The following is a 27,221-nucleotide window of genomic DNA, read 5'->3' as shown; positions in this document are numbered from 1 at the left end:
TGCAGTCACACATGAGCACATCCTCAAAATGCTCAAGGTGATGGATTAAGCATCGTGTATTTCAGACCTGTTGGGGTGGGAATGGGGATGAGAGCCCATCATTCCCTGGGCCTGAGAGTTTCTGGGCTGCTGGGAGGAGTGCAGTGGGTCTGGGGTGTGTGCAGGAGCCTGTCTGGGGAATGGTACTGGATTGAAAGTGGGTCCATGCCAGCTGTTAATTGGTCAAATAGATGACTCCAAGAGAAGGGAAATGAAAGCAAAACAAGGTTTCTATGCATGTACTGCTTTCCTTTCTGTCTCTGTGGTACAGTGTTGATGATCCATAAAAATATTACACAGAACGAAGTATGGTGTATTTCTTCATTACACTGAAAGTTGATGTTATATGAGGGTGACTTTTTTTTCAGGGTCAAGTCTTTCTGTCCCTCAGACTCTATGAGAAGCAATGCTGGTTACAAACACTCTGAAACTGTCAGGGGAGTTTGGAGCTGGCTTTAAGCGTCAGAAGTGTGAGTGTGCTTCTGCCCCCAGCATTGTCTGCAAGGAGATTTCCTGCCAGGGTTACAAAGTTTGCAAGGAGATGGCAAGTTAGCATCTTTCAGTTTGTGGTGTGTCTGTGTGTCAGTGTTATCTCAATCTCAGGAGTCATGTCTAGGGAAGAGAAAACTAAATAGTAGCTTGAGATTTTGGATTTTATCAGACATACCTTTAAAAAAAAAAAGCTCCTGCATGTTCATGCTCTCCTTAACTAAATAGTTGAGAGTTTCATTTTAGTTAGATTGATTTATATTGGAAGCAATGTGGTTGCCATAAAAATGTTGTAATTGCAGTTTTTTTAAAAATAAATGTCCTCTTAAAGGTTTGTATAACTCAGAGGCTTTGTCAAACTGCAGCAGTCCTGCAGAGGTACAAATGCTTTTGAAGTGAAAATGGTGAATCCTGTTTAATTCCCCCATGAATGACTCTCACTCACCCAGGTCTGGAGTGTGCTGCTGCCATGATAAAGAAGTTTCCCTGTGTGCTGTGTAGTAAGGTGGTTGAGATGTCCCTTTGTAGCTAGAGGTGGCTTATGTGCCTGCATGGGAATAGTCCATGGGATGGGCTCTGGTTTTGGGAAACCCCCAGCAATTGCCATTGTGCCTGCAAGGCAAGGAGGAGTTTGGGCTGTATCTGCAGGAGCTGCTGTGCTGGGATAGCCCTGGAGCTGTCCCAGGTGTAATCAAGTAAGTTCTTTGAAGTTGTTTGTCACAAGGTGGACAACAGACTAAATCAGTAAAAACCAGGTTTAGACTTACCCCTCCACTAGGAACTGTAAAGGTGTAAAATCAGTCTGTAATCAGGAATCTGCAATGGCCACTGTGCAGTTGCTTGGACTTTTTATCCCTGGTACTTGCTTAATTGTAAACACCAGAAATCTTTGTAAGTGACAGGCATTTCACTTCCAGATGGCATCTGAGAACTGCCTTCAGAGCAGGTAGAGCTGGTGTTGTGAGCTATTGCTCAGAGCTGTGCCTGAGGAAAAATCATACCCTGTGGTATTTAGGGTAGGACTAGAGGGGTCTGCTCCATGGCAGTGAGGATCTCAGTGACTGGAGGATGCTGGCAGGAAAAATCCCATGTGTGCAACTGGTGGTGCTCAACATCTCCCCTGAAGCTGCTCAATGACACACCTCCTTCTGCCAAACCTGTGAGCATCCCTAGTGTGGTGCTGATGGGGTGGTGGGAAGTCTGCCTGCCTTTCCTGGTTTTTGCAAGCAATCTTTTGGCAAGGGTAAGCTGTTCTGTGCTTCTGTCTCTTATTTGTTTCACAGGAACTTTGCTACTTGCGTCACAAAGAATTTTCAAGTGTAAGAGTGAAGAATTATTACTTGTGGGAGAAATGGCACTCCTGGTCTTCCTGAGTGGTGGAGGTGCAGAGATGCTAAAAAATTCTGTTCAGCTGCAGGAACTTGTTGACTCACTGTGTGTAGAGACCATTGTGCAGGTGCAGGGGGGTGCTATCTCTTTTGTTAGAGGGGCTGGCTGCATGCAATGTAGAGATCTCGAGCACCTCTGTTCTGAGGACAGGGGTGGCTCCCATTTATCACTCATTCATCTGCATCTTGAGGGTTCTCCAAGTGTGCAAAGCTTGTGTGTGTTCCTTCCCAACTGAGCTCCAAGGGAAGGAGCATTCTGCCAGCATCCCTGGGGCATTGATGGGCACCTGGTCCCCAGGCAAGGCAGAGCTGATCCTGAAGAACAGCCTGGAAGACAGGAATTGTGAATGCACAGTTAGTTGTTGGAGCCTGGCAAAGTCACTCTTCTGATTGCACTTCTTGCTACTGCAGGCACTCATTTTTCAGGGGGTAGGTAGAAGATGTAGGTTTGGTGGTTATTTTGATGTGCAGGTCTTTCTTGCAGCGCTGCTGGCAGCAGATGGAATAGGAGAGACTCTTTCAGTCCCTGGAGTGATGTTCTCTGGCAAAGGTTTCATCTACATATGAGAAAAATAGTTTTATGACTACAGCCCTGAATCTGAGAGTCAGGGAAGTTTAAAATGAAAGCTTCTAGGCTTATCCACTGGGTTTTATGTGGCTTGGATGGGATTTCTCTTCCCTGTTTATACCAGTGTCATCCTGTATAAAATGGGGGTAAGTTATTTATTGGGTGTCTTTGGTGCTTTCTGGAATATATGGAGGTAAAGTTGTTTCGAAGTGCTCAGCATTACCATTTTTAACATTTGAGGCTAGAAATCCTGAAGGACTAAGTGCTGCCTGACCTTTCAGCCTCTGAAGGGAAGGAAGCCTTTTCTCCTGTAATGTTTAGTTATTTGCAACCCACTAGATCAGAGGCAAATTGTCAGCCACAAAATCCATAGGACTGATGGGCTTGTAAGGAGACATGGGCCTTAGTTGTATCCCTCAATGTGAAAATAAATCCTCAGGTGGGGAAGATGATGTTGCTCTTCCTTTCTGGTTTCTCTCACTACCCTGGCATCCATCAGAAAGCAAATACTCTCTTTTTCATCCCTTTTTATTGCATATGTGGGATTTTTTTTGTTAGACACCAGCATAACATTTCCTGCTTGTCAACCTGGGATATTAATTAAAGATTTGCAGAAAGACAGCCCACAAAATGCTGCTGCAAATCCTGACTGTACTCAACCAGTTGCAGAATTGCAATTCCACCTCATTTTCAGCCCGGTGTTGTCTCTGCAGACCCAAAAATGGTGGGAAATACTGCGTGGGTCGTCGCATGAAGTTCAAATCCTGCAACACGGAGCCGTGCTCGAAGCTGAAGAAGGATTTCCGGGATGAGCAGTGTGCCGACTTTGATGGGAAGCACTTCAACATCAACGGGCTGCCCACGAACGTGCGCTGGGTTCCCAAATACAGCGGCAGTAAGTGGCTGGGGGGATGCAGATCCTGCCTCCTGGATTGCTGCCTGGGGTGAGGGTGTTCAGATAACGTGCTCCTGGTGTCCCTCCTCCCCCGCAGTCCTGATGAAGGATCGGTGCAAGCTCTTCTGCCGGGTGGCGGGGAACACAGCCTACTACCAGCTGCGGGACCGCGTCATCGACGGGACGCCCTGCGGCCCCGACACCAACGACATCTGCGTGCAGGGCCTCTGCCGGGTAATCCTTGTCCCTCCCCTTCACCAAAGGGGGAGGGCAGTTTTCTAGGGCAGGCTGGTGCTTCTGCACCATGCTCCAGGCAGTTGGTGGCGTGTCCTCTTCACTCAGAGGATGCCAGCAGCATCTGCAGGCTCTGTCAGCCCCAGATGGTCTGAAACTTGTGCCAGCCTCCAGATTTGCCGAAGAGCCACACATGGAATCACAGGATCATTTAGGTTGGAAAAGACCTTTGAGTTCAAGTCCAGCCATTAACCCAGCAGTGCTAAGTCCACCACTAAACCACGTCCCCAAGTGCTATATCTACATGTCCTCTAATACTACCAGGGAGCGTGACTCCCACCACTGCCCTGAGCAGCCTGTTCCAGTGTTTGACAACCTTTTTGGTGAAGAATTATTTCCTAATATCAAATCTAAACCTTCCCCGTTGAACGTGAGGCTGTTTTCTCTTGTCCTGTTGCTTGTTACGTGTGAAAAGAGCCTGACCCCCACCTGGCTACAACTTCCTTTCAGGTAGTTGTAGAGAGTGAGAAAGTCCCTCCTGAACCTCTTTCTCTCCAGGCTGAGCTCCTCAGCCACTCCTCATCTTAGTCTAGACCATTTACCAGCTCTTCTTGGAACACACACAAGTGGAATGTGTTTGCACATCTGCCCTAAGTTACTGAGGGCTGTGGAATCTCAGCCTAAATCCCAGTGTTGCTTCCTTCTGTGTTTTGCCCCAGTTCCTCCTGATCAGGCCCCAGAGCCCTACATTTCCGCTCACAATTGTTATTCACACTTTTGTCTATGGGAACAATTGATGCAAGAATTTTTTTCCAGTGAAAGTATTACCTGGTGCAAATAGTTGTTCTGATTCTTGCTTTGTAAAAAAGCCTTTTGTTGTAAAACCTTGTAGGATGGCCACACTGTAAATCAGTGGAAAAATGTGGGGAAGCAGACCAGTTTATCTCGCAGCAGCCTTTTGCATACACAGCTTTTGTGTGCCTTAATTAGGAGATTTGTCAATGCTGTTCTAGTCTGTATTTGCTCAATCTGTTTTTTTCAATTTTTCTCTTAAAGCAAGCTGGATGTGATCATGTGCTGAATTCAAAAGCAAGAAGAGATAAATGTGGTGTTTGTGGTGGGGATAATTCTTCATGCAAAACTGTTGCAGGCACATTTAACACGGTGCATTATGGTAAGAATCTGTTGCTAAAAACTTTATAGTGAAAAAATGTGGGTCTATAAAAGCCATTATGACACTTGATCTACAAAAACACCGACGTAAAACACAAAATCCTTCTAGCTATAGTATATTCCATTTTATAACTATTTATGCTATCCCTAAATGAAAAGTATCAGCTTGTGTAATGTGAGGCAACTTAGCTCATTTCCCTTCCCCTGTAGAAAACAAATCAAATGCCTGTGTACTAGCCTTGACTTTCTGTTCAATTTTGCCTAGGTTATAACGTTGTGGTTCGCATCCCAGCCGGTGCCACTAATATTGATGTGCGTCAGCACAGTTACTCAGGGAAACCAGAGGATGACAACTACCTGGGTGAGTTGTACTCCTTATGTCACTCCAGAAATCTGCTTGGCTGTCTGGTTGTGCTGATGTATCTACTGGCAGGTCTCCACTAGGGAGGTTGAAGAATTAATTTAAGGGAGATGTTTTCATGGTGAGAATTTTTCTATGTCTGCCAAACAATCAGCCTTATCTTCTTCCTTTTTTTTTTTGTTCATGCCATCCTAGTTGCAAAGTTTGGAAGAATTATAAGAAATATTCCCTTAGGGTGTGTCTAGGGCTGTGAAGGACTGTTGAGCCTGGGTGGTAGCTGAGGGACAAAGCTGGGAACCAAACAAGATTCTGAGCTCTGCTGGAGTCTCCTCACTGCAACTTTATCTCTGCTGTCACCATGCTTTGGCTGGTGCCATGTCCTGAAAGATGTTTGTGTAAACACATACAAAGAGAAATCATTTTCTATTCTTCTGAGAGTAATAATTCTGATTTCATTTAGTGAGGCCCTCTTATCCCTGCCTGATAGTGATATGTAACTATAAAGAAATACCCTGCACCAAAGATACTGGTTTGATTTAAACCTAACAGTAACTTGGCCTTTGGCTGTTGGAAATTCATAATCACTGTTCTCTCTAATCTGTGGCTGTTTCTTTAGATGAAAATGCTTGTGGTGCTTTGTTAGATCACTATGCTACAATGCACATATATGCTGTTAGCATGGCCATGAGTGTCCTTTCCACCATGATCACTCACCCCATAGATAGTTCTGTTTGGCTTCAGTAGCAGAGATAATACAAATGAACATCATGATTGATGTTACACTTCCCAGATGAAGGCTGATTTTGCCATTAAGTCCTGTCAGAGTCTCTGGTCCTCCTCTTTTGCACACCCTGTGCCTTGCACCACCAGATGTGTTCCAGTAGCACAGGGTCCTGTAATTACATCTTTGAATAGGGCACTTAATCTTGTTCTCTCTCACCAAATTCCTGTAACTAGGTGTGTTAATAAGGGGAGTTGGCTGGTGGCCCCTAGCTCATCAAAGGTATAGAGACTCATTTGAGAAACAAGTGCCAGAGACTTCCATGCACCAAAGGGAGGCAATGACAGCCTTGGCTGTTGCTCTGAAATGCCATCCAGATGGCTGGACCCTTCATTGAGGCAAAAAGTTGAGGTGGTGCAGCATGAATGCACATCAGCACCAAAAAAAAAAACATTACTGAGGTCTCAGAGTTTTCTGTCTTGGAGGAGGGAGCCAAATTTTATTTTTCCTCTTTCCTGGGAAAAACAATCCTCCCTATGTTATGCCTATTCAAAATGGTTCACCCCAGAAGGAGCCCCAAACTTCTCAGCTCTTCTTGGAGGGCCTTTAATCTTCTTGGGAAACAATGAAGTCAAATCTTCTTTAATGTTGCTTTAATATTGCTGGGAAAGCATCTCTTCACATTAGGCCTGACTGGAAGCAAATGAGAAGTGTGCATGTGTCCACTTACTTTGCAGCTCACTGAGTGTGAAATCTTGGGCCCTCAGTTACTGTGAACCTTGTAGTTGCTTAACAATTTAGGAGGAATTTGATGTTGTCATCAAGTCCAAGATGTACCTACTGTTATAGGAGATATAGTAAAAGAGAAGTAATCCTTTAATGAGTTTTACTACTGCCTAATAACATTAAAACCTCCAAAGTGTGAAACTTGGTTGAGTGTAGCCTCTGCTTTGTGAGGTTTTCTCCATCTATGTCTTTTAGCTACTAAGCAGTGTTTTGCTTCATTATCTCTCCTCATTCGATAGAAAAACCTTCCCTTTGGTGTTTGGGTGTTTAGATTTTTCAGTACGGGGGCTTTTTAGTAACATAGCTGTGATGGGTGAAATGGTGGGGAAACTAACTTAGGAAATTAGCTACATAATCGCATTAGTGTGAAGTTGTGCAGCAGACTGCTGTTTTCAGGAAACTGTTCCTTTTATAAAGCATTTAGGCTTTAAGCCTCCAGTGCTCTCACATACCTTAAGATTTGGAATAATAAAAAGTATGGGGGGAGGAGGGAGAGGGAGACAAAGGGGGAGATACTGACCAAACTCCCTGTAATTATATACTAGAAAATTATGTTTAGGTAATTAGGGTGAATACATTTACCCTAAGAACCTGGAAGAGTTTGGACAGGATTATTTCTGTGGTATATGTGGGGATACAGCCTATGTGTGCTCCTTGCAGCAGCCAGCCCAGAATGCCCTTTGGATACCTCTGCATTGGGTTATGGATGAACCGTTTAGCAACAGCTTGAGGAGTTCAGCCTTCATTTTTAGGAGGCTTTCCAGTGGAAAAAGGAGAAGGCAGAATGTCTGCAAGAGCTCTGCTGCTCACTTTACATACTTTCTTTTGAGAGTGCCAGTGGGTTTTTCCCCCCCACCCCCCCAGAGAAAGGAGCACTGAGAGCACATGACCCACGTTGTTATGTATGTATGAGTTAATTCTGCCTCTTTAGTTATTGTTTTTTGCACCTATGCAGCCTTATCTAACAGTCAAGGAGACTTTATATTAAATGGAGACTTTGTCGTCAGTATGTTTAAAAGGGAAATCAAAGTTGGGAATGCTGTGATCGAATACAGTGGCTCCGATAATACTGTTGAAAGGATTAATTCTACAGATCGGATTGAGCAAGAAATAACACTTCAGGTGAAGTATATGTTGTGTGTATGGACAAGTCTGCCCAGCATTGTTGGACTGAAAACAGTGGGCAGTGATATCTGTTGGTTTACTCTGCTTCATTTTTCTTCCTCTCAGGTTTTATCAGTGGGCAATTTGTACAATCCTGACGTTCGTTACACATTCAATATCCCTATTGAGGACAAACCTCAGCAGTTTTACTGGAATGAGCACGGCCCATGGCAGCCCTGCAGTAAGCTCTGCCAAGGTGGGTGCATGGGAAGGGTAGTTTTGTCCTGGATTCCTTTGGGGTCTGGGCAGTACATCAAACAGATCCCTCTCTGTTTGATTTCTTTGAGATTCTCACCCTGTGGGTACGATTGTTTCCCTGGTTTGCAGTGGAGGATAACATCCTACAAGGTGCCTCTGGGTTTCAGAGCAGGGCACCTTACAGCCCCTCCCAGCCAGGTGAGCCTCACAACCTGGTTTGCAGGTGAGGAAGCTGAAGCACAGGAAAGGTCATGAGGCATTTCCTAAGGCTGCAGAATGCACCAGTGTCTGGTTTTGGGTCTGAAATCCCATCATTGCCAGTGCCCACCCTGCTAAAAAGTCACTCAGAGCCCATGCTTATGGGGGTGCTGCAGCTCTCTGCCTGTGTCCATCCCATCTGCGGTAAACCCCTTCTGCTGCACTTAGTCTTAAACCCCCTCCCTGTTCCTGACAGAGGTAGAAGAGCACACCTAAACATCTCCTAAATATTGCTATAAAAGGTGTAAGAAAAATAACTGAATTGATCACTTTGCTGCATGACTCAAACCAAGTGCTGGTTTTCTCTGCAGGAGAACGAAAAAGGAAGCCTGTGTGTAAGAGAGAGTCAGATCAGCTCACGGTGTCAGACCAGCGATGCGATCGAATTCCCCAGCCTGACCCCAGCACTGAGCCTTGTAACACAGAATGTGAATTAAGGTGCACTGTGCTCAGCCAAGTATATAAATAACATTGTGTACTTATTATTTACTCCTCTTTCCTTTTGCTTCTCACCCTAATTCCCTTTCTCACCAGCCTGTATTAGATTTTGAAAAAGAAAAGAATTGGTAGGTGCCTCTTTGTCAACCAAGAGGGATTGTCATCCACCAATGGTGTTTTGAAAGGCACTTTTCAATGTTTTCACATTTCTCTTGCTGGATTCAATTAGGGCTAACTATAACAAAAATTCTCTAATGTTGAAAAATCTCCCTGTGCAGTACAGGTTCTGAAATTTGCATCTGCCTGGATCAGAAATGCTCAGTGCCATTCTACATACAGCCTGCAGAGAGGGGAAAATATACACTTAAAGCAAAAACGTAGCTAAGACTTGGATTTATCACTGTTTATTTAAAGCAAAGAATAGGCTTAAGTGTAGAATGGGTTCAGGGCTGTCCCCAGACAATTCTTGGCAAGCTGGAATTGATGGAGCACAGTCTAAATCATCACAACCCATTTTCCTTTAGAAAGCAATCTGTTTTCCTTCCTGGGGCTTAAATGTGGTGGCATTAAGCGTCTGCTGGTGAAGCAATTCAGAAGGCCAAGCTTCCCGAGGGGTTTCTCCAGCCCCGTTAAACCGGGGCTGTGCAGGGGCTGTGCGGGGCCGGGTTGTCGCGGTAACAGCTGTTGCCATTGCAACAGGTTGGAAACTTGAGAAGGGCAAAGCAGGAGTCTGAAAAGCATGCAGGGATGTGAGGCTCCCACCAGTCAGGAGCTATTGATTCCAAATCCCCTTGATCTTATTCTTCTCTGGGCTGTGATAGAGTTTGCTCTCTTGGCTTGGGAGCGGGGCTCTGTGCTCCCCGTAGAGGCACAGGCAGCAGCCCGAGGGTCTCCGGGACCCCTAGAGGATGTCACTGCCTCCTCCCCAAGAAGCCATCCCCTGCCAGGTGTGAGGGGCAGTGGGTTTCTGTTGGCTTCAGGGTCTCCAGCACCTCCCTGGATCGGGCCTCACATCCAGCATCTCTTTCCAGAGCTTGGTTCATGTGAAGGAGGGATGTATCTCCAGGTGGGTCCCTGGGGGCCTCCAGCACCATCCTTGTTGTCCATCTCACAGAGGAGGCAGCAGGGTGGAGATCTGTCAAGAGAGAACACCTCTAATCCCTGCTGACACAGCTAGGGCTTGAGTATCTTGTAGCAAGTCATTTGCTTGTCCTTTGGAGAGCTGAAACTGCTTTGTGGGTGTCCTGTATTGTGGAACACCTCTCCAGCCTGTGCAGATCATTTTCTGATGCTGTATTTTCCAGTTTTTAGATGCCAAGGTGGCAAGTGCAGAGGAACATGGGGTGGAAAGCTTTCATAAGCTTTCAGAGCACTGTTCCCTGCTTGGCCATGAACTCCCCTTGCCACCTTGGCTGGTTCCACAGGATTACAGTGTGGCTTTGCTGTCTTTCTTTTGCTTAAGAAAGACCTTCTGACAGTTCCTTCCCTTCAAGCAGCAATGCCAGGCTAATTGTAAGTCCCAAAGCACTGGGAAGTGTTACACAGGGCCAAAATTTCCTGTTCAAGAGCATATATTCCTTATTTCTGTCCCCCACCCTTGAGCACGTTCCCTGCAGAGCCCGGGGCTGACGTTTGCTGTCCCCGGCGCAGGTGGCACATCGCGAGGAAGAGCGAGTGCACGGCGCAGTGCGGGCTGGGCTACCGCACCCTGGAGATCTACTGCTCCAAGTACAGCCGGCTGGAGGGCAAGATAGAGAAGGTGGACGACCGCTTCTGCAACAGCCAGGCCAAGCCCAGCACGAGGGAGAAGTGCACTGGAGACTGTAACGTGGGAGGATGGCGCTACTCGGCCTGGACTGAGGTGAGGGATGCTCTGTGGCACAGCAAATCTGCTCCTTGCACAGGAATACGTTGGGCTGTTTAGGTTGCTAACAGAATATATGTAAAATATGGCCACAGTGGTTCTGTTTTCATTGCTTCCTCTGGAGGACTGAATCAGCCTGGTACTCCTTACCTTCCACTGCAATTAATCTTTTAATCTTCATTACATGAAGCTCTGCTAGCTGCCATCAAAGTTATTACCACTGCCAGGAGCTGGGGAGGACATGATGCCATCATCAGAGGACTTCTGAAATTTGTTTCCTTTACACATCTTAGCTTTTGCATTAACAAGAATATTCCTGAATGCAGGCGCCAAGAGATTGACGAGCCTTGGGTTTTCCAGAGAGGGTGCAGTGAAGGGGGCCTGGTCAGAGGGAGTTAATCTCTCTTAAAATGAGAACAAGCAGCAGCTATTTAGGAGAACTGAAAGGCAACACTTGTAAAAGTAATAATGGGGTTATATTCTGAAATGAATTTGAGAAGCACATTGCCACGACATTTTATTAAGCTTAGCAAGATTAGCTTTTTAAAGGAATACATAAAGTAAAAACCTGTTACTTAAAGTATAAATTGCTGCTCTGGAGGTTTCCTGCAGTCACTCCACAATGGCTGCAAAGAGGGAGGAGGCAATAGCAGTAGAGTGACAGGAAATGTTGACTGAGCATGTATCCCTCACAGTGCTCCAAGAGCTGTGGCGGAGGCACGCGGCGGCGGCGAGCCATGTGTGTGAACACCTACAACGACGTGCTGGACGACAGCAAGTGCAGCCAGCAGGAGAAGCTGACGGTGCAGCGGTGCAGTGACTTCTCGTGCCCACAGTGGAAAACCGGCGACTGGTCCGAGGTGGGTGCTGGTCGCCAGGCTGGACCCACCCTGCTGGTTCTCCACCCTGAGGGGCTGGTGTCTGCAAAGAGGTGTCTCCATCTCTGCTTGTCTGTCATGATTTGTTTGTGCCTCCTGCAGAAGGTGGCAAGCCTGTGCACAGGGAGGCTTCAGACAGGCAGAAAAGTCATTGGCCTTGTTACCACTGGTCAAGTGGCCACTTTCCTCCCTGCAAAGCCACCAGGGGTTAATGTCTCTGCAATCCTGCTGTAATTTCTCCCTGGTTTTTCTGTAGTTCTGCTCAGCATTTGGGAAGAAAAATACCTTCTGCCCTCATTTTCCCTTGAGATTGTCCTCAAGAGCCCTGGCAGCTCTGGCTGTCACTGGAGGGCAGGATTGCACCCTGCTGATGTTTTGCTCAGCCTCTCTCTGCTGTTTATTACTGCTTCCACTGCTGCTGGTGTTTTTTGCAATGCAACAAAATGATCTTGATAGGTTTGTCTCTGCAGCAGGGCTGGGGGTCCTGGAGAGCCATCTTCAAAGGGTGCTCATCATCATTATGGCCAAATTTCTCCTGTTTCTGTGAGTCATGTTCTTTTAGGGCATAATGAAAGCAATTAAATGGGAACAGGGATTGTTTTCTACCAAACGTGTCTTCTGATTCAAGCTGGTGGCAGTCCAAGCCACGCCAGGGCAGTGGAAGAAGTGCTCACACCCTGCAGAAGCCAAGACCCTTAAAATGCACACTCAGAAAGAACAAGTATTTTAGAAACACCCTGTTGTGCACAGCTAAAACCCCACAGGGCAGTGCTGTACCTTTGCCCTGTCTCTCACAGCTGCTGGAATTCAAGAGCCTTTGTGGTCTCACTTTGCCCATGCTGAAGGATTCTAGCCCAGCTGTGCTCTCCATGATCCAGCCCCTGCTCTAGACCAGCTCCTGAGAGCAATCTTCTTGTTGACAAGACACTCCCCTGTCTTCTAGGGCATGTTGATGTTAGCTAAAGAGCTGCACTTCAACACCAGGATTTTTTTAAGCAGTGGTTGCAGTAGATCTCCAGTTTATTTTCTGGTGCCAGGGCAGGTGCTGAGCTAGCAGTGCATCCCCAGCACCACCTGAGCTTGCACGTTTCTCCTCACAGTGCTTGGTCACCTGTGGAAAAGGGCACAAGCACCGCCAGACGTGGTGCCAGTTTGGAGAAGATCGGTTGAACGACAGGTTTTGTGACCCCAAGACGAAGCCGGAGTCGGTGCAGATGTGCCAGCAGCAGGAGTGTGCCTCGTGGCAAGTGGGGCCATGGGGACAGGTACCACACAGCCCCACAGGGCTCTTGGCTGGGGGGACCTTGATAAGGGTGGCTCTGGGGCTGGGCGCTGCCCTTTCATCCAGATTCAGCAGCATAACTGTGTTAATTGATTTGCACACCAAAGCAGCCCTCTGTTTGCTTGGGTTCAGCGGATAGGCAGCAATAACAGTACCTGCTCTTTGTGCTAAATTTAATCTCTGTCATACTGAATTGGCCATGATTTTCAAAAAAAGGGGTTTCCAAGGTTACGCTCCTAAATCCATATTTAGGCACATAAATACATGCCCTAATTTTCACAGAAAAGCTGCTCACGTTGAATAACTTTTGTTGCTTTTAATGTTTTCAGTTTCTGAGTTAGAGAGGGTTTTTTTTCTGTTAAAATACAAGTTACTCATTCCTCCCAGAGTGTTCTGGCATCTGCTTTTTCACAAAGCTGTTAGCTCTTGTCTTAAAAAACAGCAACAAACCCAGACCACTTGTCCCAGTCAGACATATTTCCCATCAGTAAAATTATTCATTAGCTGCTCGTGCTACCATGGGGCTGAACCACCAGTTTTAAAGAAGGATATCATACAGGTTCTACCAGACTCTGATTCTAATGTGTGCAGCAAAGTAAATCATTTCAGTATTCCACCTTCTTTCCCAAAGAAGCAAGTGAAGCGTGCAAGGCACTGGTGGCTGCAGCAAGTTAAAACTTTGACCTAATTTAATGCTGAAATGCATGAAGTGGAGAGAAACCAAAGGGAAACTCTTTCATTTTTGCTGCTCTTGCTACGTGCCTAAACAAAGACTGGGCTAATTAATACTTTCTAACCAAAGCACCTACTCAGATCCAGTGCTCTCTTCTCCCATCTGTCCTCTCCCAGTGCACTGTGACTTGTGGCCAAGGCTACCAGATGAGAGCAGTGAAGTGTGTTGTGGGCACCTACGTGTCAGTGGTGGATGATAATGAGTGTAATGCTGCAACCAGGCCTACAGATACCCAGGTAAATCCTGCTCTCTTGTCTCCATCTCTTCCCATTGTGTGTATAGAGGCTTCCAGGCTACAGGTTCAGGGGACATCTTGCTGCAGCAAAGCTTTGCCCTGAATGCCAGCCCTGTGGAGCAGTACCTTGGGCTGCTCAGGGTTGTTGGAAAGATGCAGCACAGCACCCTGCTTTAGTTGAAATGGGTAGATAAACTGTTCAGGGAGTTCCCATCCAGATCCTCTCCGTGTGGTTCACCTTGTTGAAGCACCAGATTGCCAGAAGGGCAACAGACAACCTATGAGGGTATCAGGACTTTATGGGTGAGGATTAATTACCTTTGCTTATGGTTTATATCCATGGAGCTCTAGTCATGCAATGGGATGTGAGGGTGTTTCAGATGCAGCACTCAAGTTGGACTCTTAAGAGCTCACAAGCTAAAGAAGCTGCAGTGGGTGAATCTGGAATAACAACAAGAGACCTCAAGGTTGAGATGGTATTTACTGGCCTCAGAGGTTCAGGTGTTAACACAGCAGACATCTCCTTTGGCTTGCATGGAGTCAAGGATGCCTGGCTGCAGTCTGGGCTCATGTGGGACTGTTGCTGTTGCCCCTCACCACAAATGATGGTGAGAGGCCATAGTTTCTTGTCTGCTGCATGTGACAATGTAATATTTGTGACTGCTGTAGTTCCAGACATGTCCTCCCTGGCCAGATAAATTGAGAAATGTTGCACACCCTTTGCAAATTTGCTGAAGAGGCTTTCCTTACTGTGTACTTGAAAGCAAGCATGTAAATTCCCATTTCAAACAGAGGACATGTCCAAGGTGTCTGGAGGAGCTGAATAAAACAGAACATTATGTTCTGTCTGTCATCTAGGAGAATTGTAGTGCTCATGCCCTGTGCAGCTTCAGTCTTGCATGAACTCAGAGTTTAACCCAGGCCACAACATTTGGGAAAGAGCTGTTTTTCTCATGTATGGAGACCAGTTGCACTGTACTAAAGGGGTAACAAACCCACCTGTCATCAGCCGTCATTTGGCATGCATGCCTCCAGCATAAGTGAAATCACAGCAAAGCAGAAATCGGGTTTGCCATTTGTCAGAAGCTCCTCTCCCCCTCACCGGGACAATCACTCCTAATTTCCTTTTTGGCAAGGACTACTCAATGGAGTAAAGTCATGGATGTTCATAGTTTCTGGCACCAGACCTCCTGGGAGGTCCAGACAGGACCAGAGCCCTCCTGTGAGGCATTGTACAAAGACTGAGCAGAATGACACATCTGTCCCCAAAACCTCTCATTGCTTGGTGTGTGGTGGAGATCAGCACATGGATATAGGTGGTCTGGTGGGCTGCAGGGAATCAAAGGGCTGCAATCAGCAGCATAACCTTTATTGTGTGAGCTGCAGGTCTCACACTGAAGGAAGGGAGCTTTGAAGGGAGATAAAGTTGCTGTTTTGCAGATGTGTGTTCATGCCAGAATGTTTAATGAACTTTCATCTTTTGCCTCAAAAACATCTGCTTTTAATGCATGGAGATGGCACATGGTTCTGGGGATCCCTATTGTAGAGTTCCTAATAAGTCAAAAGTCCATATAGAGTACTCCATGTGAAGGCCCCAGGAAATGATGCTGAGTTTTGCTGATTCACCAAGGGGGTTCAGGGAGGAAGCTGCCTGCACAACGCCTGCAGGTCACAGAGATTCAATATGTTCCGTGTTCATAATTACATTGAAAAAGAGGTGGTTTAATCAAAACATCTGCAAATTCCTTATATCCTGCTTTTCCCCCATGTATTTCCTGTACAGGACTGTGAAATAGCTGTATGTCCTTCCCATCCAAATAGTCCTGAAGCCAAGAGAGTCATATCAGGCATTCACAGGACACAGTGGAGATTTGGATCCTGGACACCAGTAAGCACACATCACAATATTTTCAGGATTATTTTACAGTAGACAGTGTGATATTTTTAAGTGCATATGCCCAGCTTTTCATTACAAAGTCCTTGCAATGTATGCCAGGCAACATCCTAGTGGAGTGCTCTTTGCTCTTCCCTAGTGCTCCGCAACATGTGGGAAGGGAACCCGGATGAGATACGTCAGCTGCAGGGATGACCAGGGCTCCGTGGCGGATGAGTCAGCTTGTTTCCATCTTCCAAAGCCATCAGCCACAGAAATGTGCACCGTGACACCGTGTGGGCAGTGGAAGGCCTTGGAGTGGAGCTCTGTAAGCATCACGCTGTCTCTTGCAAGAGACCTTATTGCTGGAAATGTGCTTCGTTAATCTGTCACACTTGCCCTTTTATAAGTGAGGTTATTTGGGTTTTCTGCTGTTATTAGCAAGAGCTGGTTCTCAAGACTGGAAATGTGACTGTGTCTTCTTTTCCCACTGTAACGCAGTGCTCGGTGACTTGTGGTCAAGGTAAGGCAACGCGACAAGTGATCTGCGTCAATTACAGTGACCAGCTGGTGGATAGGAGCGAGTGTGACCCAGACGACATCCCTGCCACAGACCAAGAGTGCTCCATGTCTCCTTGTCATCCAAACAGCCATGACTATGGCAGGCCCATCCCCCCTTTCCTTTATCCGGATCATCGCCTCAAGCCACACCCTGGGGGCAGCCCAAACCGAAACCGTGCACATATACCAGGAGGCAACCAGTGGAGGATTGGCCCCTGGGGTGCTGTAAGTGCCATGATTCTCTTATTCCTGGGTTTTGTTGGTTTTGTTTCTTTCCCAAGCTAATCCGTATTTTCTTAAAGTCAGCACAAAGGGGAAAGAGGGAGGGACCTTTCTCCCCACTGTCTGCTCTCTGCTCACACAAGCATTGCAGAAGGGCTCAGGCATCACTTGTCAGCCTCTCATACCTCGTATCTGCAAGGCAGTCTAGGCAGAAAGCTGACAGCATCATTTTCCATGAGGCAAAGGCTGGCCTCTGCTTCTTGGCTGTCTCCTGGGGCATTTACAGCTGTGCAGGGTTGTTGCCAAAGCACAGCAGAGCCTCGATGCCAGTTCCTCTCACAGCAAACAGTATGCAACGCTTTATCATGGAAGTCTCTAAAGGGAATTAAGCACAAATGGGATGTCAGACACTGCAGCAGGGATTACTCACCTGCTTAAAACTAGGCTGGCGTTTACTTTTCTTTGCTTAGTCAGCACCGAAGTTATTGCACTACTATTAGCAATAGCTGGGTTTTGAAGTTTAATAATGCCTGCTAGATGTATTAAACTTCTAGCAGTGCATTCCCACGCTGCAAGGCACTGGGGAGCTGGGAATGCAAGCCTATTCCTGGACTCAATGAAGCTCTGGGCAATTGTGTTTTCCAGTGCTCTAGCACATGTGCAGGGGGGTTCCAGCGGCGAGTCGTGGTGTGCCAGGATGAAAATGGATACACTGCAAATAACTGCGATGAGAAAAGCAAACCCATGGAGCAGAGATCGTGCGAATCTGGCCCCTGCCCTCAGTGGGCCTATGGCAACTGGGGAGAGGTGAGTGCACCATCCATCTGGGCTCCCAGCCCAGAGCAAGACTTTCATTAGCAGGTGGCTGAAAAATGGGAGAAGAGAGGGGTATTGTGGTGACATTTATTAGAAGGATTGGAACTTGAAGGGCAGCCTCTGATAAATGAGTGAAACCAAGCAATTGTTGGGTGGTGTTTTCATTTCCATTTGTCATGGGAAAACTTTCTTTCCAAGCAAAAGTAAGTTTTACAAAAATGAAGATTTTTTTTTTTTTTGTAAGAGAAGCCTAGTTTAACTGAAGGCCTTTTTTGTAATAAAAGCACTGCTTCCTTTTGAAAATTAATCTGAGATGAGCAATTGGAGATGTGAACCTCCACTATCACATTGAGTCAGGCAATATCATGATGGAGCAGCATGAACAGCTTTTGGGGGAGAGAAGCTGAGGCAGCTGAGGCTCACCAGAGGGATTTGGCTGGAGTGGGTTAGTTTGGAACAGAAACTACCATTGGTTTTTTGAGGTGCTAGTGCTTTGGGCAGCAGGTGAGCAGTATTTTTGCTGTCCTGACGGTGATTGCTCTGTCCTCTGCTGACTTGCAGTGCACAAAGCCATGTGGAGCAGGGACAAGGACACGGCTGGTGGTGTGCCAGCGCCCTAATGGAGAAAGGTTTACGGATCTGAGCTGTGAAATCCTTGACAAGCCACCAGACAGAGAGCAGTGCAATGTGCAGGACTGTCCGAGAGATGCTGCCTGGAGTGCTGGTCCTTGGAGCTCGGTACGACCATAAACTCTTTCTCTTTATGAACTATTTTGTAGATATCCCCTAACAACATTTAATTTGCTTCAAACCAAGGTGCTAATGCTTCATGTCTTAAAACTGCACTTACAGAGAATTATTTACAATATATTCAGAATAACACCTGTTCAGGAAGGGCTTACATTAGGGGAGCTCTGGTCCTTTATTTAAAAGGCACTTTCTGCTAAGTAGCAACCTTTGTCCATTTTATTACACTGTGCAAGTGCTGTGCATTATGAATCTTGGTTCTGGCTAAGTTTTTGCATATGGATTTAAACCTGGAATTTAAGCAGTACATTTCCATTGAAGTTAAATTGTTCTGCTCTTTAATGGTAATACTGCACTGGGCACCTACTGGTTTAGCAGTGGTGTGTTCTTTGCCAAAGGCAAGAGAAGTGGGGAGAATGTGCTAAATGGCATCAATTCCCAAGCATGTATAAGTGTGTATAGATGTGTGTGCATGTGGGCACATGCCCACACACAGACCTACATAGAAACATGTGCATTCACACTTGTGCTCTATTTCTGTTCCTGTGTATATAATAAGACTGTGATGTACAGTGCAAAGGCACCTGTAAGCTATTCTCATGCATCTCTCTGGTTCTGGAGAGTGATTGTCTAGCTTGATCTCCAGCTGCTGCTCTATCACTAAGCCAGCAAATGATCAGCCAGGTGTTGGAAGGCTTAAAACCCTGGCAGTTTCCCAATAGCAAAATGGTATTTGGAGCAGAGGTGTCTTACTTTGCTCCTTTGCTGCTGGAGGAGTCTGCTACAGAGATGCTCTTGTGAGGGCAGAGCTGCCCTGAACCACGGGGTTGGGGTGCTATTTTGGGTGCCACACCTTTGCAATTCTCCCTGCCCAGAGCAGCAACCTTTTCTGTGAACCTGCACCAAAGCAAGTGCCACCTGAGGTTCTTCTGGAGCCCTGGAACACCACAGACCTGTCCATTTTGGAGTGGCCTTCAAACAGATGTAAACCTTTATTGTGTATTTTGTTATAAAAGCATTTGAAGACAAATTTTTTTAAAAATCTGATTCAAAAGCACTTTATAGGAAAAGAAAAAAGAGGCCTGTTTTTTAATGTACCGGACTTCCTCAATTGTCATAGTTTGGAAAGTCATCTTGCCAAAACCTGCTCTCCTTCTGTGGGTGCTTTCAGTAACACGGATGCCTTCAGTAACACTCTTCAATATTTTTATCATACCTCAGTGAGTTCTGCAATAGCCATAAAACTGCTGAACTGGTGTCTATCCGGTGCTTCACCAGTACAAGAGACAGTGCTATGAAAAGTTTCATTTGAGGTGCTAATGTACCCCTTGTCCATCAACCTGCCTGGTGCTAAGGAAGAGCAAGGTGAGGTAAGCAGAGGTAGCGATGTGTGTGCTGGCTGCCCTGCAGGATTTGCCAACTGGGAGGTGCCTCCAACTTTGTTTTACCTGTGCTGGACCATTTTCAAGAGCCAAAGATGTGGACAGAGTTGTGTTTCATTCTTTGTGGCTATTGAGGAACAGGCTCCAGGGCTGCACCTTCTTCTCAGTGTTGGAAACACAGGGTGCAGTCCTCTAGTCTGGTGGTTTTCTTTTCACCCAGGAGAAGTTCCCTTGGCTCCACTCTGTTGTATTAGTCTCAGTGGGTTGTCCTTGCTCTCCTGGGAGCAGGTGGGACATCTGGCAGACAGGTGGAGGGCAGGGACACCCTGTCCTGCCTGCAGTGTCTCCTCCCAGCTGGTGCAGGGTCACAGCCCTGGGGAAGGGGCTGCAGGGCTGAGCCCCCATCATTGCCATGAACTGATTTGGTTTTTCAGTCTCGTTTGCCGAGGTGTCCTTGGGCTCTGACATAGGTGACCCAGAGCTGTTTGAAGACTGAGAAGTATCTATGGGGTCCCCAGGGCTTCGTGTCCCTCCAGCAGAACACTCCACGTGTATGTCTACCTCGTGCTACTACTGTAGGTAGTAATGGCCAAATTCTTCTCTTTTAGTGTGGTATCACCTGGATTTGCTTTAGCTCTGTCCTCGGTTGCAAACATCATTCTGTAGCTGTACATACTTCATCTGTTGGGATGGAGTGTCACTACCATATTTTTTTGGTCACTTTTGAAACAAGAGTATAGTATTAGCTGAAACTTTTCAGCAGTATGGATTTATGTATTTATGTAAAAGTGTATTTATTTTTCCAATACTGTTATTTAATTTTATATAAATATTGCATACATTTACAATGTTTAATGTTAATGTTGAACAGTGAAAATTAAAGACAAGTAGAATGTAATCATAAATGGATTTGTATAATGATTTCTTGAGTCTTTTGCTAAATTCAGATCATTTACTTAGTTTTGGTAAATTTTCTGAAACGGTTCTGCAATCTTCCATCTTTTATCCGGCTTTTCTTTTATGTGCTTTGTTCTCCAACAGAAATTGTCATTCTCAATGATTAAGCAAACACAGTTAAAGGTGTATGAATTACAAAGTTTGGATAACTAATTTCTTGCAATCATCTGACTGGCTTAGCATTACTCAAGTTTCAGTGAAATTAGTAGTATAAAATACGTACAAATTAAAGCAGAGAGAGTCTGAAGCACCCAACCCGCAGTCCTCGGGCAAAATTCCACTGGGAGTTTATACAGTAAACAAGTGATCTTTATCTGGCTGGTTAAATCCAGGTTTGGAAGAGCTAATTAAATGGATAAACAGATTGTATGTGTAAATTATAATTTTACAACAAGAGACTGGTGAGATGTCTTGTCATTTTAATGTATGTTCAAAGAGGACTAAGAGGAGGTGACACTTTTATTCCCTTGCTTATTTAAGAACATGTATTTACCCATTGCAGAATTGTACACCCTGTGATAGACCTGACCTTCTTATTAAAACCATGCTTTAGAAAACGTGCACTGACTGTCACCAGAATACAGAGAGTGTTTTTTCTCCTCTGAATGCTTTATGGTATGAATGCAGATCTCCATACACACTCTCGAATCCCGAGAGGAAATCTTGCCATGTTCTCCAGAATGAGGGAGATGTTCACAACGAGAATTATCCATTGCTTCACTTAAAACCCAAGGTTTGGTTTTAATAAATATACCCATATTTATACCACATATATAAAATATATGCATAACCTCCCTTAAAGCCCCTGTCTTGGAGCAGATTTGCTCTGTGCAATAATCTCTGATATTTTGAGTTTGCCTTAATATCCAACTGTATCCTGATGCAATTTAGGAATAATGCTGAATTAACTTGTTGTGGGCCTCTCATTCTTTCCAAGTTAAGAAATGGTCACAGATAAGGTAAAAACAATTCTATCCTACAGCACCCTGCTGGGTGAGTCATTTGGGCTTCACTGCACAGGGCAGTGATCATTCAACTTTAAACTCTGGAAAATGGGTGGGGAGGTTTAGATTTATTTGGGCTTTGTTTGGTTTCTTTTTCCAAAAAAGTATTATAATTTTAAAAGTAATCTGCCTTGTCAGGTACTTGTCAGTCTTGGGTATCTGAAGTTCAAGCTGCTGGTGCAGTGGTTGTGCAGCTCTCATTGCTTCCCAGCTCTGTATCCTGTAGGCAGAGGTGCTGCTATCAGAGTCTTTGAAGGCCTTTTGCTCTAATAAAGAATCAGAAGCTTGCTGTCAAGTAATTAGAACATTACCAGCTAAGTTCCAAACTCTCTTATTGTGGAAGTGAGTTCAGGTTTGGGCTAGGACAGCATTGGTTTCCCTTGGCAGGAAGCTGGTGGCATAGATGGCTTTGCAGGGCTCTTTGGCTGCACACAGGGATATAGCAGCAAAGGAGCTCTGAACTAGGGGGGAAGTGGAAGAATTGCCTGGCCAACATCTGTGTGAGTCAGCTGGCACTCTGGAATTTTAATCTTAAAGTTGGTGTCAGTGGAAACTTTGGGTTATGTGTATTTAATTCTGTCAAAGCCCCAACATGTTGTTTGCAAAATGCCTTCCCCGTGCAGCTGGCTGAAAATAGGCTGCTCAACAGCAATATTCTCTGTGTCATTGTTCTGATAATGTTCATAGCAGGCAGGATGTCAGGTCTTGCTAAGGCAGAAGTGATAGCCAGGGACAGATTTGGTTTCAAGTGTATATAACTCTGCTGTTCCCTTCTTCTCCTCTGCAGAAAATGAATTTGCTGTGACAGCAGCATTGCTGAACTGCTCTTGGGGTTTTGTTTGAAGAGTCTCAGCCTGTTGCTCCTCTGAGGCAGTGGTGATGGATGCTCATGCATCTCTCTCCTCACCTCAGTGCTCACAGCTGGTGGCTCCAAGGCAATCACAGGTGGGCAAAGCCAGTGGTACCCAGCTGCCCAGTAGAGTCACATCATTTTTTTCAACTCTTTTTACCCTAAAATCTCCGATTTTTGTTTTCCTTTCCATTCTTATTTTTTGCCTATTATCACCATCTTTCATTGCTCCTTCTGATTCTACTTAAAAAAGGAGAACTGTACAGGTATACTTTTATAATCAGTTCTCTGTCTCCTCTTTGCTGGTGTTGATGCTCCATTAGCAGGAAAACAACCATGGAAGCCCATCAGCTGCACCCTGCAGGTGAGGGACTACCCTGGGGCACTGTGTGCTTAACACTGAGCCAGCACCTTAGTGATTCCTGGATCAACTCCTCACAGAACTGATTTCCTGCAACTTAAAGCTCAGCTGTTACAATGCACCCTCCCACTTGCAGGCACTCATTGGTCTTTACACCCCCCAGGACCTTTTAGTGTGATGGATAAGTAAAAGGACTGGTCAGCAATGTCCCTTCTGACCTCCCTAATGCAGTGACTAAATGCAGGGGAAGGACCAAGGAAAGGAGCTGCAGAGGGTCTCATCTGCTGTCCTTTAACAACCTCTCCTGTTGCCACTGCCAGCACAGACAGGAGCTGGACCAGTGGTTAGACTCACAAAGGTTATTTTCAGCTATCTTTAAAATCTTCTCCTGCCTTTGCCCCCTTTACAGTGCACCTTCTCCCCAAGTTCCTCAGAGCACTTTCCCACTCAGAGCAGTCTATTTCCTCCCATAGTGCAGTGGCTGTTTGGCTGCATTTGGCATGCCTCTGTGGTTGCCTTTTTACACCTTCCCCCTTACACATTTTCTCAATGAAATAGTCATTGTCTAGGCCTAAACTCAACCAAGAAGTGGTGAGGCTGCTGGCTTCAGACCTTGTGTTATGGGTGGCCCATCCCTGGCTGCAGATCTCCTGCACATCTGCACGGGCCCACACAGGAGAAATAAAGCAATAACTAAAAGGGCAATTGCTGGGAATATGTCTGCCAAAGCACTGGCTCTGAGTACAGGAATGCATTAGACTGCAAGGGACACATTGAAACAGTCACACACTTCCAGGGATGAGCTGTGAAATGCAGCATCTTCAGGCAGATCCCTGAGCTGGAGTTTGGGAGTGTGCCTGCAGTTTTGCCCATTTTCTAGAGTCACACTCTATACTCCACACTGCAATCATTGCTGTTGCTCAGATCCTAGGGATTTAGAAACAAGGATGTATAACAAAGAGGGACATTAGGCACAAAGAGATTTACTGAGCTTCTAACTTTCCCAGTGACTGATTTGGGCAGTTATTAAGAAAAAAATTGTGTAGTCAGTCCTGTTCCAAAGACACTTAAACCTCTGTTCATATTTTAATTTTACTAGCTCACAGGGGAGGTGAGTGAGCCAGCAGCATGGATGAAAATCTGTCTGATGCCCAAGACCATGTACAATATTTATCCCTAGTGTATTAAGCCAAGATTATTCTTTATAAAATGGGGGAGCAAGCAGCAGCCTAGTGCTCCTACAACCCCCCAGTGTGATGCACACCTGTGAAACAGGGCTGACATTTCTTGGAGAGCTCTTTACTTTGTCTTTTACTCCATCCAACACAGAGAAATCCTATTCTGGAACAGAATATCTAAATGGCATTGTAGTACCACTGTTCACTGGAAATATGAAGTGTCAGTTAGCTGAGGCACCTTGCTGCTTCAATTGGTACTCTCCTAGAAGTGCCACAGCATGGAAAATAGGTTTCATCAGCACCTTCCACCTCCCACTGTATTGGTGTCCTTAGGCAGCTCACATATCTCCTAATTTGGGGAAATGCCATCTACTGCCTCCCTCCCTGGAGAGACCTGCAGTGGCTCTGTGGGGCTTTTGTTTGTTGTTCAAGGTAAATAGTGTGGAGCAGGACAGGGACACAGCTTTTAGGAGAGCTTTGTGTGCCCACAGCCCTGCTCATTTCTGTGCCTGGTCAAGTCTTTTGTGGTGTAACAGGGCAGGGAAAAGAGGGGGAGAAGGTGCTGCTTACTGGGTGGATGCTGCAGAAGAGGAGATGCATGGCTTCTGCTGCTGCAGTTACCTCTTTCTTGTCATATATCTTGTGAGGTTTCCCAGCTTGGGGAAATTATTGTATTGACTTTGGCACTCAGGCCTTAAATCTTGCAGGAGTTACAGAGCCCAAGAGCATCCTTTCCTCTGGGCAATTTGTGCTGGAGCAGTGGGCTCCAGACACACCAGCTCTTTCTTCCCCTGCAGCAACAGGGGGAAGACATTAAATTGGACCCTTTTCTCTGATAAATTTTCCTCTTTTTTTTTTTTCCCCTGTTTTTTTTTTTTTTTTTTAATGTGTTATAAGACATCATCTGAGGCCACTCACCAGTCCCTGCAGCTGAGTTTGGTGGTGGGAAGGTGAAGATTTAGTGATTTTTTTAGAAGATTTCTCCCTTTTGCAATAATGACTCTGCTCCAAGCCAAGACCAGAGCCTCTGGAGGATGGAGACCTTGTGGGCACTGCAGAGACAAGGCAGGCCAGCATGGAAGTTCCCACTTGCCCATGCCCAGGGCAATGAGGGCTCCTTGGGAAGACTGGGGCAAAACCTGCTCCTGTTCAGACTTGGGCCTGGGCTACAGCTAGAAGAGGGCTCCTCAGAACACTTCCACAGGGGCTCTGCACAATGCTGACAAACACATTCAGATTATACATTCCAAAATCCCTAATGCTTGTGCCTTTTTTTTTCAATCACCCCATTTCTCTGAGAAGTCCATTTGGATGAAACATTTCTAAAGCCTCTTTCAAAACTGCAGTGCAGTGCTTTGGTGTGTTTTGTTCAGGTCTCTGGTCCATTTGCCCTCCCTTGAATGTAGAGATCCCTCTTCCTTTTAAATGTACAAGAATCACATGTATTTTTTGGCCATGCACCAGCTAAAATCACCATGACCATACACACTCAGCACCCATGTGTCTTAAGTCATGGCTCCTTAGTTTGTGAGGAAAGGAAGGCCAAGCTGGGTGACTCCTGCCCTGCATGTATCCCCACCCAATTTTAGGGATTTCTCACCTTGCCAATGCAGATAGGCACAAGACCCTGATAAAACGCCTTGGTGGGAGAAACAGGGCTTCAGAGCAGCAATAAACATTTCCTAAACATCTCCTGAAGTGCTGCAGCCTTGCTTTCAGCCTGTCCCACTGAAGGCAAGGGAATGACCTGCTGAAATACCTTGCTGTTGTGAAGCTGGTTTGGTTTGGAAGCCACAGAGCCCCTGCTGCTGAACAGCACACAAAGGTTCCAGCATTTTAAGATTCCTGGTAAAAGTTCAGCTGGTGAGGAAGGATCCAGGCTTTCCTTGGTGATGTGTCTGTTGATGTCCTTTGTGCTCAGGGACTTTAGAGGTACAGAAGTCACCGGGATATGGTTTCAGTATCTGACAGCAGCAGTGTTAGTGAGAGTAAGAGGTGATACAGACTAATAGGCTGCTGAAAGGTAGCTATGAGGGTACATTTTGGGGTTTGCTTGTAGTTGGAGCAGTTTGCTGGCATCCAGGAACACAGCCCTCTTGGAAAATGGGTGTAAAGCATGGAGGGCTCTGTTGCTTTTCTGCTTTATTTCATCCAACACGTTTTGTCTCAGATTGTTGGAAAGGGTGGACCAGGGCTTACTTACAGCTGCTGACTTTCCATAAAATCCTTAATGTGGGGCAGTCTAAATCTACAAGGATTGATTTTAATTTCCTCCAAAAAGTTGCTCCTGGCAGAATCTGATAAAGCCATTTCAGTCTAATCCTTCCCAGCCCTGCCCTTTCTGAGCTATCATTCCTATCTTTGGGAATTCATTGGGTGATCACCACAGCTTGCATTCATTGTCTTAAATACCTCCCAAATCGTTGTCGGCTGATGCACGGTGGGTCTGAAAAGTGGTCTGACTGCATTTTCTGCAACTTTTCACTTCTGGGGGAGAGTGTTCCCAGGTTCTTGCTTGGGAGGTGCCCTTCTGCCCTTTGTGGAGCTGCCCCTTCAGTGCACAAAGTTTACAAGGAGCAGTCATTCCATTTCTCCTTGACTGCTCTGTGGTGCCTTTTTCTTGCTGAGATCTGTTCATTTGTGCCCAGGGCTCTTCAGTCCTCTTGGTGCTGGACTGACCTCACTCCCAGAAATTCACCAGAAATTTTGCACAGATTTTGAAGAGATTTTGAACATGTTCTGTGTTTTTTTCTGCTGCCAGCCCTATGCATCAAGTAGCAGCCTTTCTGTTTTAGGGAGGTCTTAATGAACAAGATGTACCCTCATCTCCCAAATGATGAGATCAGGAAATGCAGAAAGGGTTATTTTAAAGCAATTTGCACACACTTGGTAAAACAGAATGATCATCTTGTAAACTCTGAAACAGAAAACAAATTTTTTGTGGAAACAAAAACACAAGCAGAGCAAGGCATTGCAGATGTTTAGCATCGTGTTCTGACCTTTATGGAAACAGTTGATATGGAAATATTTCTGCTGTATTTATTTAAACCTTTTTCCTTGAATTTATTTAAACAAGGCAATATATTTATTTTAAAATATCAGCAGCATGCCAATCTCCAGTTCTTGGCAGGTTAACACTAATCATGCAATAAACATAAAGCCCTTAAATCTGTGCTAAGTGCTTTGATCCTAATGCTCTTAGGAAAGTTCTTTTGTTATTGTTCTCAGTGTAAAGTGCCAGGTGCAACTCTGGTGGGTTTAGGAGATAATAAAGATAATAACAAGGGGAAGGTTTACTAGAGTTTTAGAGTGATGGCTATAGCTGATTTTTCAAAATACTGTTTCTCTATTATTTTATGCACCGCAAAATTTCTGGTGGTTTTTTTACAGGAGCACAACAATTTGTTGTTTTCCCACCCTCCTCCATGCATGGCTGTCCTCCCAGGTTGATCCAGGGGTGCTGTTTGCTGTTGTGCCTCAATCACAGGCTGTAAACAGCCTTTCAGGGCAGCGTTTTCCCACACTTAAGTGGAGGCAGAGGCAAGCTGACCACAGGCGTGCCCAAG

At 45.7% G+C, this 27,221-nt stretch overlaps 1 protein-coding gene across 5 annotated transcripts in view; it reads left to right on the top strand.

Annotated features, from left to right (window-relative positions):
* Positions 1–27,221, top strand: part of ADAMTS9 (ADAM metallopeptidase with thrombospondin type 1 motif 9) — a 79,545-nt gene that overhangs the window by 26,979 nt on the left and 25,345 nt on the right. For all 5 annotated transcript variants that reach the window (XR_009487897.1, XM_059856733.1, XM_059856732.1 and 2 more), the window contains 16 exons: positions 3,198–3,379; positions 3,477–3,613; positions 4,670–4,787; positions 5,052–5,147; positions 7,610–7,776; positions 7,885–8,014; positions 8,586–8,712; positions 10,363–10,573; positions 11,272–11,436; positions 12,555–12,719; positions 13,586–13,705; positions 15,488–15,592; positions 15,738–15,905; positions 16,079–16,363; positions 17,006–17,167; positions 17,738–17,914. Coding sequence is in view for 4 of the 5 variants with exons in the window: in XM_059856733.1 (XP_059712716.1) it covers positions 3,198–3,379; positions 3,477–3,613; positions 4,670–4,787; positions 5,052–5,147; positions 7,610–7,776; positions 7,885–8,014; positions 8,586–8,712; positions 10,363–10,573; positions 11,272–11,436; positions 12,555–12,719; positions 13,586–13,705; positions 15,488–15,592; positions 15,738–15,905; positions 16,079–16,363; positions 17,006–17,167; positions 17,738–17,914 (2,515 nt within the window). In the remaining variant the exon portion in view is untranslated. The remainder of the gene's footprint in view (positions 1–3,197; positions 3,380–3,476; positions 3,614–4,669; positions 4,788–5,051; positions 5,148–7,609; positions 7,777–7,884; positions 8,015–8,585; positions 8,713–10,362; positions 10,574–11,271; positions 11,437–12,554; positions 12,720–13,585; positions 13,706–15,487; positions 15,593–15,737; positions 15,906–16,078; positions 16,364–17,005; positions 17,168–17,737; positions 17,915–27,221) is intronic.

This window comes from Haemorhous mexicanus, chromosome 11 (assembly GCF_027477595.1).
Source record: "Haemorhous mexicanus isolate bHaeMex1 chromosome 11, bHaeMex1.pri, whole genome shotgun sequence".
NCBI lineage: Eukaryota > Metazoa > Chordata > Aves > Passeriformes > Fringillidae > Haemorhous > Haemorhous mexicanus.
This window is presented reverse-complemented; position numbering and strand designations above follow the sequence as displayed.